This window comes from Phoenix dactylifera, chromosome 2 (genome assembly GCF_009389715.1).
Source record: "Phoenix dactylifera cultivar Barhee BC4 chromosome 2, palm_55x_up_171113_PBpolish2nd_filt_p, whole genome shotgun sequence".
Classification (NCBI taxonomy): domain Eukaryota; kingdom Viridiplantae; phylum Streptophyta; class Magnoliopsida; order Arecales; family Arecaceae; genus Phoenix; species Phoenix dactylifera.
The window spans coordinates 18,846,913-18,859,524 of NC_052393.1; the positions used below are offsets into that span (position 1 = coordinate 18,846,913).

A 12,612-nucleotide genomic window follows, 5' to 3' on the forward strand; every position below is an offset into this window, starting at 1 on the left:
ACGGCTCCCTAGACGATTCCGCGCTTTTCGACACGTGTCATCTACCCAAAATACCCCTGTACCGGAACCAATGATGCCCAACCAAATCACATATCTACCCCTCATCCTCACCCCTTCAAAACTTCCATCGACGCCGACAATTTCATCGGACGGTCAAAGTTAAATATCTTCCGGACCGTTGAAGGGTATTAACGTCAATTTAGTAAATTTTGGGGGAGCGCAACCCTTGGACTTTTAATTGTTTTACTAAACCATGGGAGTTGTTTGGTAATTGGGTCAGTTCTGCGGTTACCCGAAGACTTAATTGGGATTTATGCGGCGACCGGAAGCGCAGAGATCCTGCGCCAGGATGTGAATTTCTTCAAGGGTTTCGACCCAAATGCACGGAAAAGCTGCGATCCAAGGTTTCGGGCTTCGATATCGAGGGCGATTTTCGTCGGATTTGGCGATTTTTGGCTGCTTACTGCTGTCGAGTAGGGAAATATTGCGGCTTGAGCTCTGATTCTTGGTGGGTTTCTTCCATCTCCGCTGGTTCCCAAATGCTCTGAGAAATACCTGGAATCTCGGGCTCTTTTTTGGTATCGATCTTGTTAGGGTTCTGCCTTCGTTTAAAGTGGAGGCAATTAGCCTTTTCGCCTTTACTTTTTGATTCTCTTAGGGGTTCCATCGCTTTATCTGCTTCTGGGATCTTGGCATTCTCAGGTATGGTTCCTTTTGGGGGCTTTAGTGTCTTAAAATGCACTAAATTTGGGTATCTTTGGGTGAAGAATTTCTGAATTTTAGCCTGCTTCCAATGTTCTTAGATTTATAAGTTTATTGCATTCTTATATCTAGGGTTATCGAAGTATGTCTTTCTGGTAGTTAGTTTACAACCCTGTACCGTTGGTTGTTTTTCCGCTTAAAACCTTCATTTTTTTTTACCTTCCTTAAGCTCTCCCTGCGACTAGGTTTCTCCTCCTTTTTTGAACCTATTTCAGTGATTTGGGAGTTTCGGGTGATGATTATTTCTGAGATTTTTTATTCTGTTTAGGGTTTTGCGGCTTCTTGTTAAGATGAACACGGAAAATGGCAGCTTTGCTAGGTGTGTGAAGCACCCGTCTCAGTTCTTCACTGGTTTCTGTTCTTTTTGCTTGGTTGAGAGGTTATCGAATGTTGGTTCTGCAGAACAAAGCTTGAAAGCTTCAGATGGTTCACAGTGTGAAATTGTTCAGGTCTCTGCTGCCATTCCTGATGCTGGTAATAAGCCTAATGAGGTCAGAGTAAGGAGGACTCTCCTATCTTTGTTTCAATTGGATGATATTGACAGCTTTGAGAGCAAGGAAAATCCATCGAAAGACCATCTTGTGACAGAGAATTTGACCGCTGGAAATACCATGTCTCTAGAAGATGGGTCTGAATGCAAAACTGGTGTCTCCCATGATGTGGATAGTTCTAAGGATGTTCAGGTTGAGGCGATCTCTAAGCTTGGAGATAGGGTTTCAGAAAACAATTCTGATGCTGCTGGTAATCTTACTGATGCTGCCCAATCTGGCAAGAAGGCTGAGCTCGTAGAAGATGAGATGTTGAAAGACAAAAGTGTGCCATTTTGGTTGAGTTCGGTTCTGTCAAAAAAGGGACTAAAATGGAGGATTAGTAGCACATTCAAGAAGAACCAGGTGAAAGAGAAGAGCTCGAGTAATGGAGTGGAGGATAAACAGCTGGATAGCAAGACTAACTTCCGGCATTCTTGTGACTGGAGGCTGTCACATGATTCGAGCAAGACCTCATCTTGGGAATTACCCAGACATTCATGGGATGGTTCAATGGTGAGCAAGGCACTAGCATGTTCATTCGCCTGCCTTGAAGAACGTGGAGGTGGTTGTAGTAGGATAAAAAAAAGTTTACCTGAAGTTTTAAGTTCAGAGCCTAAGCCAACTACTGATAATTGTGATGTTGACAAAACCGATAATATGGCTTCAGCCAGAGATAAATCTTTATCATCAGAAAGCAGTTTGGGAAGCCTTTTCAAAGAGTGGAGTTACAAAGAATCTCACCCTGAAATTGCATTTTCAGGTATCAGTAGAAAAAAATCACACAGATGGAGTAGAGTGTGGGATCGCAGTATAACTAGCCCTTTCAGGGGTTTTGTAAAGAAACGTGAGCATGTGTTGGAGAGGTCTCTGTCTGAATCTTGGCAAGACAGGAAGGAAAAGAGTTTGGAAATTTTGGAATCTGGTGGTGGAGTACGATATAATGGGAATGACCTCATTTCGGTTAGAGCTAGCCAGAGCATAAACCGAATCATAAATTCTGCTAATGGTGATCTTCATAACCCTAGACCTGATTGGCAAAAGAAGAGGGCATACAAGCTTGGTCGAAGCCAGAGTGTACGTTACTCTTCCCCTGGAAACTTATATAATGGACTTCTTCGCTTTTATTTGACTCCTTTGAGAAGCAGCAGAAGAAATGCAAGCAAAAGTAGGACAAAAAATTCAAATTCATTTGCCAGAGGCATCTTTGGGTTTTATTGAAAAGAACAGCATTGTACTCAAAAGGATCCTAAGTTTAATGGTGGTTGTGCACTTTTTCTGATGTCAAAGCAGAGGGCCCCTTATGGCCTTACAGTCCTGCTTCTCTCTCTGCCTCTGTGTTTCTTGAGGAAAGGTCCTACCATATGATGCAGTCCAAATCCATTGCTGACTGTGGAAAAGCATTTTGTGATTCTGAATGCTCTTTATGACTTTGAAGATAGAAAAAAGGCGTGCCAGGATCTGCCTAGCTTGGTTGCAGCATTTTGTGTAAGTGCAACTATGCTGTCCAAGATCCACCAAACTGGTACCGGGGTGGATAGGAGGGCCATGCATGTAGGGTGAGGTAATGTTGTAAATGTTAGGTGAACTTTTATTCCCTTTTAAATATTTCTATTTTGTTTTGAAGTTTTAAAATTGATATCTAGGTTGATTTTAAGTCAATCTGGACTTATAAAGGTTTGGTACAAATTTGCATGTTCTTGATCTGATTAGATTAAAAGCAGATTCTTTTTAAATAGTTCATAAACTAACCTAAACCTACTTTGACCCATCTAAGTTGTCAATGCTGATCTTGGCCAACTATAGCCACTTAGGAAAAAATTGCATAAAGCTATGCATATGTGCATGCAAGAAGATTTCAAGGGATAATGTTATGGAAAAAAACTAGTGCCATGTACTATTCATGTTCTTTTTCATCCGGAATATGCTCTAGTCCTCCAACAGGCTTAAACCATATGCCATGGTCTTGATAAAGCATAAAGTATCAAACAAATATGAAGCCCCCTTATAGATATTTTTTGCTTAAGCCTAATTTGCCATAACAATAACTGCCTAGCCTAATCCCAACTATTTAAGTCAGTTCTTTATGGACCCTCATTCCCAAGTATTTCTACCTAGTAACATCTTTGATGCTATTTGAAGCTTTTTCATATCTTTTCTCACAACCTCTTTCTACATCATCATAGGTTTTTCTCTTCTTTTCCTACAAATTTGAGCACAAATTTGAGTATCTCTTTTTACTGGAGAGCCCCCTTGGATCTTCATTATATAATGCCCATTCCATCTAAACTGATTTTCTATCACTTTATCCTTGATTTATGCAATTTCTACTGTAATATACTTATTCCTTAATTTATTTTTTCTAGTATTACTACTCATCCATTTTAACATCTTCATTTCTATTTCTCAACTTGGTTTTCAGAATTTACTTTATTGTCCAACATTCTAAGTCATAGAACATTCTATGCCTCAGTGCTTTATAGAGTTTCACTTTAAGTTGCCAAGATATGTATCAATGATGTAACACCCCAAAAGAACTTCTCTAGTTCATCCAATTACCTCTTGTTTATTACATCTCTTTATTTATTTCCTCATTATTTAGTATAAGTGATGCCAATCAACAAAAGCAGTCTCTTTATTTAATTAGGACCTCATCTTCATTTCCATGTTCACTAGAATTGCATTCCATATACTCCATTGTGCTGTCCTCCAAAGCTTTTATTTTTTCCCCTAAATCCAATTCAACTTTTATTCTAGTTTCGCAAATAATATACACCATAATACATCTTCCTGCATATTAGCAATAAGTTCATCTATAATTATTGTGAAAAGATATAAGTTTAGCATTGATCCTTGGTGCAAGTTTATTGTGACTAACAACTTCTAATACTTTGCAACACTCCAGCATCCATGTTACCAATGATTTCAATAAATTGTTCATGTATGGCTTTCCTTTTTAAAGCCCTCTAGATTATCTTTCTTGGTACCCATTCTAAGTTCTCTTCAAGTCCATGAAGACCATATATAGACATTTTCATATATTTTTTCTATCAATTTCTAAAGTAAGAAGATCATCACCATTTTTGACCTTTCAGGCATAACTTAAACCAATTTGTAATTGTCGTTATTTTTTTTAATCTTTGTTCAATTTTCCTTTATTATAACCTCATAAGTGAGTCATAAGTTTCATTCTCAATAGTTTAAGCAGTTCCCTAATCATATGTATTTTCATTGATTTTAAAATCTCCTTAAGTTAGCAAGCCAAGTTAACTCCATATTTCTCATGGTTTTTCAATCTGATGGGGGGCAAAATGGATCATCCAGCCCATAACAAAAGGGCCACACAATTTCGGCCCAATAAGCGCTGACGCCAACCAGACATGTCCTCGGTCCGGCCCAGAATCAGCCCGACCTCGGACTCCGCCGAAAGCTCCCCCGACCTCCTATATTCACCGACTCGCCCAACCAAATTCGGGGCGCCTTCTTCAGCAATATGCCTCGACCCTGGAGCTCCCGGCACTCCGCCTAGCACACCTCGGAATTCGGGGTGCTGGGCTAACTACAGCACCCGTCAAGCCGACCCCTATCGAATGTATGATGCGACCTCTTGACGTACTCGGCCTCGCCAATGGCTGCACCTATGCACGCGCCCACGCCCTCCTACGTGGCCGTACATTGCTATGCCACTATACTACGCTTCACTAGCTAGCCCACGATAGTCGAAGGACGGCTCCGTGACTACTTCGGCAATACCCTGCTATGATTGTCGACACCTTACCGTTCTCAGAAACGGGGGACACCGCACGCCACCGGCCAGCTCTAGCTGCGTGCCATTCGGCTCAGAGCCGTCCCCCCTCATGATAAAAGCGGGCAATGCCTCCGCCACCTGGGCCTCTCCACCAGAACTATACATAGCTCTGTCAGGTAACACCATGAGGACCCCTTTTTTAGAAAAACCAAATGTACACCTTCCTAACTTGATCGTTAGAGGGCCCTCACCGGAAACACCGGTGAGGCTTTGTGCAGGTACTCCGACGCGCGGGTGGCAGATCTTGCCCTCTTCCCTGACGCCTCGGTGGCTCTCTCGACTCCTCCGGCGTGGTCACTCTCGGGCCAGATTTGAACCACAACACAAACCTCAATAAATATTTCATATATAGTCATAATGCCAGGTTTAAATGGCTATGTGGTGCCTAGCTACTATAGTTGTACCTATACATTTTATGGGCATTTGTTCACAAGCTATTCAAATATCTACTTCATTGTTCAAGTGATTGTTTAACGTGCTCAATCACTTGTAATTCATTAAACAATTGATCTAAAAGGGTGTCCCATTCGTACAAAGTGGCGTGGGGGGCGGGGGGTGCAACAGTAATCTCAAAGCTCAAGAATGATGGTCGGTGACATATAGTGGTCACTGATGTTATAATGAAGTGTGGTACCTCTAAAGTCGTGCCTCATCCTGTTTTGTCAACCATGACTATTTGATAATAAGGTGCAACAATTTGCCTAAAGTAGCATGTATTCTTACAAGCTTGTTGGATGCCAGTTGAAGGATGTATAAGTTACACGCTTGCCTCTTTGAAACTCTAGCATTTTTTATTTTTTTCTTTCCCTCAAATGTGAAGTCTTTGGAGATGGCATATTACTTGACAAATTTGAAATGGGTGCAAGGGGGTAGGGTGGCATCTAGTTGAGTCAGTGTCAGATATGAGTCGGGTTTAGATACGGGTCGGATTGGATGTTGGTCTAGTCAAAAATTTGTCGACTCGAATCCTATCTAACCTACATAGGTAACCCAACTCAACCTACATAACTCATTTACGAAACAGGTTGAATCAGGTTAAACAAGTTAAATAGGTTAAGTGGGGTTTTAGTGGATTAAATGGATTTAAATGGTTTAAATAGGTTAAGCGGGTTGGTTTAAATGGGATAGAAACAGGTTAAATAGATTTTAAATAGGTTAAACAGGTCTTAAGCGAATTAAATCAATTAGATCATGACCCAACAATTATTAAATGGTTTAAAATAGGTTAAATGGGTCAAATGTCTAAACTTGAATCCAACAAATTTAATAAATAGGTGTAGATGGATTGACTCGTTTATGACCCAACCCATCAAACCTGAACCTGCTTAAAGCATGTCGTTTGTGGGTCAGGTTGACATGCTGGATCATAAATTTCACCCCTACAAGAGGGTGCTGCTAGCGGGTTCGAGTTATTGCAATAATGATTGGAATTTGGCTTTTTGTGGCATGAAGGTGCAATGAAAGAAAGGAGTGGCATGAGGTCCTCAAGGATGGTTGAGCTCATACGGGGAATACATGAGCAAGAGGGAAGAAAAGGCTCCTAGTTTCTGTTTTGAGCCATGGTTGGCTTTGATTGATATTAATGGTCAACAAGAAACTTTTAGTCCATGGTTGACTCCATGGGCATGTTTGCTGAAGATTGGGACCTGAGGCATCAGTCCCTTGCTTAAACGGCCCACTCTTTTGGACTCCACAGAAGTTCTATTGTCAAAGGGGTTTTTTTAGGAAAGCAATGGGAGATGAGTAGGGGTTGTTGATTTGGTTATGTTTTAATTTCCATTCTTTGTTAATTCATTTTTACGATTCTTTTTGGAACAAATAAGTGTTTTCTTTCTTTTCTATTTTAGAGTCCTACTTGGATTAAAGTTGGAAATTATGGGTGCCTCTCAATTCATTTGAGGAGGGGGGATCCTGGTCAGCTGGTTGTTGGTTTTTGGAGTTGATTTGGACAAAAGAGATGAAAAGAAGACATATTTGGTCATTTCTTCTCTCTTGAGTTTTTCTTTTCTTGTCATTTTTTTCTGCTTTTATGATTCTATTATTTTCTTCAGTATTCTCTGCTATTACTTCCTTCGGTATTGTTATACAGATAAATTCGGAAAGATCTGATCATTTTCTTGGTTAAAACAAGTCATGCATCCCTCTTACATGAGCAATCAATGCCCTAGACACTCTAATAAAGTAGATGATATTGATGACATGGTACAATGTTTTTATTTGATTTATGATTGACAAGCATCCAAATCAGTTGAATTCTGGTATCTGTTTTTAGGTGTCTAAATCATCAAGATCAACTATTTGGTTCTCATATTATATGCCTTGCTATGTATATTAGCACTTGAATTTATGGATACTGTCAGATTTGCTTGATTCATAGATAAGAAACCTTTAAAAACTTTTTTTTTGTTTTTTAAGTATCTTAAATATCATAAACATGGTCAATGATATGGATCTTTAATTAAGAGGCCCATCATTGATTTTACATCAATAAGACGATCTTAACTTCTCCCTTCCCTCAGCAAAAAAAGGGGAGAGAGAGCGTGCGTGGCCTAGTATTAAAATCATTTATTTTAATTTTTCAATCATTTAATAGTCTGTTTAAACAATTATAATCATTTTAACCGTTCCCTAAGCTGCATTGACAACTATGATGGTGCTGTCTCAATTTAGTGCGATTAATGGTTACTTTGCCAACATATTATGTTCTTTTAACCATAGCCATGATATTCTTTTGGTCAATCATCTACTTCAGCAAGTCTCCCTTCAAAAATTTCTGCATCAACTACTTAGTCAAGTAGATCCTTTCCATTCCTTTCTTTGCTCATTCATTTTAGGCTGAGCTATTTTGAGGTTCTTCCCTCCACCCAAAGAAATCTAAATATCTGCAACTGCTGACTCTTGAGACCTGTTACCAGTTAAGCTTCTAACCCATTTGTCATTGTATCTCAATATCTTTACCACCATAAAGAGCTATCTTGCAATTCTCCATCCCTTTTCTTTATTTATATTTCTTTACTCATAGCTGTCTTGCAATTGACACTAATTCGAAGGCACAATCTCATATCAAAACCTATGGCTGACTGGTTCATTTCGCGAAGTAGGGATTAGATCTTGCTACATGTCCCCCTTTTCACAGAAAATGGAGAGATGAATGTATCGTATTTGCTCCATAAACTTGATTTATATCCTTGCCTATACCACATACCATGTAATCTTGGTACTGTTTTATTTGTGGAGACAAACTCCATTCTTCGTTTGTTTATTCTTTTCTATAAAATTGAAACCTTTTGGCTGAAACAAGCAGGACCTTTGCATGTAAAGCAATAATGTCTCCTCCATTTCCTAACCATGTTAATAACTGCGAGTGCTCTTTACTTATTTTCAGATTTTGACACCAACCTGTCTTCTTCTTATAATATAATGGGGCAGGCCTTTGAGCTTGGAGTTTTACTTTTAAGCAAACATGAACCAAACAATCACCACAGTTTCTCTATCCCTCCTCCCACCTTATCTCTTTTCTGATTTTACATTTTCCTGGTAAGTTTCTAAACATCAGGTGGTCTAATAATGGAACCTCTTGCTCTTAGAGCAATCATTTAGGAAAGGTTGGTTGAAAAGAGAGGTATGCTTTCAGGTGTTTAGTGGTGCTGCACATTTGTAACTATTTAATTGCAACTCTGGGTTGTGGTTTATGGTCGCAACTTTTTGTTTTTCAGTTTTATGAGAATTAATTTGTTTAGCCCTATTCAACTTCCTAAGCTTAAGCAATGAGGCAGATCTTTTCCATATTTGAAGAACATTAAATGGGTAAATTATTAGAAAGAATCCGGCAAACTATAAATTTTAGATGCACAACCTCTTAAATGTTCTACATCATTTTTTCTGATTATGATCGAGCTCAATTTATTATCAATTTTCGGGAATACACTAGGAATTGTGACTTGTCAAATTACCTACAACACATAACTTCAAATAACAAGAAAAATGGATGATGCATCATTTATTCTTACTTAGAAGTAGATTTATGCGCAATTTGTTAGAAAAGGTGATCCTGAAGGGCTTTCTTGAGATGCCTGGTACATTCGCAGAATATCTCATATAAAAGTGAGCTAATTTTCTTTATACATTTTGGCCTACCAAGTGTCATCAAATGGTTGTAAGTAAATGATATGAAATCTGCTATTTGGATTTGGGAAACGAATAAATCATAAACTATTGCTGCAAAGGTATGCTGTCTTGGTACCAAGCTCTGTGCTAGTGCCATTCTATTACTGTGTCAGTATGCCCGGTAAGGGGGCCAGTTCAGCATACTGAGTGTAGGTACACCTCTAGTGCTGTATACCGGTGACGTATCATCCGGTTCAGTATGGTTTGGTATACCTTAATTGTTACTCTAGACATTTAATCTCAGCCAATTTGTCTCCCGTCCCCTTGCCTACAGGATAGCTTTGTAAAGCTACAGTTTTGGCCAGAAGTAATGGACTTTTCAACTTTAAGGAATATGTTTGTTCAATGGGATCTGGGTTCATCGTGGACAAGGAAATGCTTTTTGAGTGTCCTGGGAAAGGTTCTTCAAAAAGTCTTCAAAATATGATGGTATACTTAAATTGGATTATTTTTATAGATTGATTGGTACTTTTCAGCTCCATATGGATTACATTAGATGGGTACACTGACTGAATGAGATTTATTCGCTATGTGTCTGAGTGAATCAAACAAGTTCCAGCATACAAGATTAGATCTGATAGGATGGTTTCTAAAATGATTACCTAGGTTAGTCTAAGAAATTTGTTGAAGCTTGCTGTTTTTCCCTCTCTCATCTTCTGAATTGTGGCTTATTTGACTGCAGACTGAAATGTTTTATAATACACGGTGTTTAATGTTCCAGCGCAGCATATTGTTTGTGCTTCAGAGCACCATCTTTTGCATGGCAAACAAGTATATTTTACACCATCTTTAAACTAATCACAGAAGGTGACTGTCAGTCTTATTTGTTACATTAGCAAGGTCCTGGAGCCTAGAGGACTTTCTCTATCTTTCTGGTCTTTTGAATTATCTCTCAATTTTTTAAATCCTCTCTCCTTGACTTTCGATGTGTCATTTAAAGTAATTTCACTTGGTCCACTACCGGCCAAACCATTTTATAGAGGTCACTTTATTAAACATGACAATGCACTGTTTCCTTTATTTTTTAACCTCTGTAAATAAGTCCAGCAGGCAACTTTCTTTACCTTAAAAATGTAATTCTGGATACATCAGTAAAATGAGAGAAGAGTTACCAGCATTGTAGATCAGCTACTTGCAATCCAAAGAATATATGATTTCACTCTTTTAGAGTCTTTCATCAAATTTTGGAGTTAGTTTTTAGCAGGTATACAGTCAAATCACAAGAAATGCTCTGGTGTGTGGGTTTTTTATGCAGAATCTTGAGCCAAAATTCCCAAATCCCCAGTTGTTACTCTTAGGAACAGAATTCTAATGTTGAACCTAGCTATAGGTAGTTATCTTTCAAAAAAATAGTTGCAGGTAGTTAGCATTTCTACTAATTCGGTCTGCTAATTTTGCTGTCTAATGACAGCCCTTGATATTAAATAATGCCAGATGTGATATTACTTCAGACTTCAGAGCATTATAGTTGTTCTGTCTAATGGCTTTAGGTTGCCTTTGCGCCATTACAAACCTATACAATGATACATAAACAACTGCTATTTATGTGCATTATATTATAATTATGATGTAATTGTACAACAATCATGATGGCTGTTATTTGGCAGTACAACTTTCTAGAAAAATAAAATAATCATTTCCATGTAAAATAATGCAAGATGCATGTTTTAGTGTATTATTTAAATTCTAAGTTTTTGTAATGCCATTATATTGCCAGAATAAGTTTATTATGACGGCTAAGCAATGGTTACAAAAGTTTTTTTCTTCAGAAAAAAAATATTCGAAGCATGCAAACTTGTTCAGGATTTTTTACCATCCCTGTTGAAACTTGAAATTACCTATAAATATCTGGATTTACTGTACTTGCTTTCTCAACATCGGTACAATTAGTGAGAATATTTTAGGCCTACCCTTTAATGATGGACTGTAAATGTCAGACTTTGATTACCTGTTCTGCGCTTATTCTGCTTTCTAACAACAGATTTGTCAATAACAGTTTTTCGAACTGTTTTTCTCAAATGAAAGCTCGACTTTACATGATTCTTGAAGACAAGCTGAAATTTTTGATCATGAAGTAAATGACTGCAGAAGTGATGATTTTTGCTGCACTGGCAAAAAGCTTGAATGAAGAGTGTTGCAGGAGGAGGTAATGTCCAGCATGAGATTATGTGGGGAAGGTGATGACAGAAGGGATTATTCTTGGGTGACTCTTTGGAAAAAAAAAGGCACCAGAAGGGGGAAGAGGAAAGATATGACAGTTTGAAGATAGCACAATTTGAATATAAGAAAAAATTAAATTAACCTCAGCAAACTTTGGGTTAAATTGAAGGGGCAATTACGTTATATGGACCTCTGAATTAGTGCCTGATTAGTTAAAGGGGGGGCTTATGGAAGGGCTAATGTCTGCAACTCAACTATGTCAGCTCTCAGAAGTAGTTTACATGAGATGAAAAAAAAAAATTGAAGGATATGTATGAGGAAACTCCATTTTTGCAGTCATCACTTGGTATCCGTCCTGTAGTTATGGGAGAGCCACCCATAAAACTGTTATTCGCCATTACCCATAAAACTGTTGTTAACATTATCTTGTTGCTATCTCTGCATTAGAATACTGTTATGATAACTATCATGAGGCCTATATGACACTTATCATTGTATTGCCTTCGAATGTAACCTGAACGGGAACTTGTAGGTATTTCCTGACATTGCTCCAAAGGCAGAGCAGCACTTGTAATTATTTGTAGTCTTGCTTGCAATCTGAGAAGGATGATAAATATTGCAACAACATGATTAAAAAAAAGATGGCAAGATTACAACCTCGTCAGCTCTCGTCAAGAATTGATTTAACTGCCCAAGACTACCATAGTATATGATATGGATGAAGCTTCAACTGGATCGACATTGTCTATGTGCATCATGTCCAGAGTGATCTTCAGCCATCACTTTTGTTGTTACTCGTCGTATACTCCATCAAAGACAAGTTTCTACTGCCAATTGAAGAGGTGGTAAGTTTGCACTTGAAGAGGTGGTCACTGATACGCCTCGGAATCAACTACAGTCCATGCAAAAAGTTGGCCAATCAAAATCTTCTATGAAATCTCGAATCTGCCAATTAAGATCTGCCACATGGCAAGTCTTAAGAAGTGCGCGGGCAACCTTTTGAGTTTCCAGATCCCTCGCAGATGGCAGCACCTCAGCCACGGTCGTGGGTGGTTTACTAAATCGGATCTGTGAAATATGCGGAGCATGATGCGCGCGCAAAATGATTGCGCATGTTCCTCAGAACCTGCAGTGGCCTGCCTAATATAGCCGACCCATGTATCCGATTTATCGGCTTTCATTTATATA

General features: G+C 38.6%; 1 protein-coding gene across 5 annotated transcripts; it reads left to right on the forward strand.

Annotated features, from left to right (window-relative positions):
• The first annotated feature begins 285 nt into the window (after window positions 1-285).
• On the forward strand, window positions 286-11,902 carry LOC103715483. Of its 5 annotated transcripts, none has more exons than XR_005510678.1 (3): window positions 286-702; window positions 1,031-2,853; window positions 4,614-11,902. XR_005510678.1 is itself a non-coding variant. In XM_039123594.1 (2 exons), exon 2 carries the CDS (start codon window positions 1,053-1,055, stop codon window positions 2,508-2,510), a length of 1,458 nt encoding a protein of 485 aa, XP_038979522.1. In that variant the 5' UTR covers window positions 286-702; window positions 1,031-1,052; the 3' UTR covers window positions 2,511-2,984. The 5 variants fall into 5 exon arrangements, 1 of the variants encoding a protein (XP_038979522.1); XR_005510679.1 differs by having other exon boundaries at window positions 11,246-11,902; XR_005510680.1 differs by having other exon boundaries at window positions 11,261-11,902.
• Window positions 11,903-12,612: the final 710 nt, after the last annotated feature.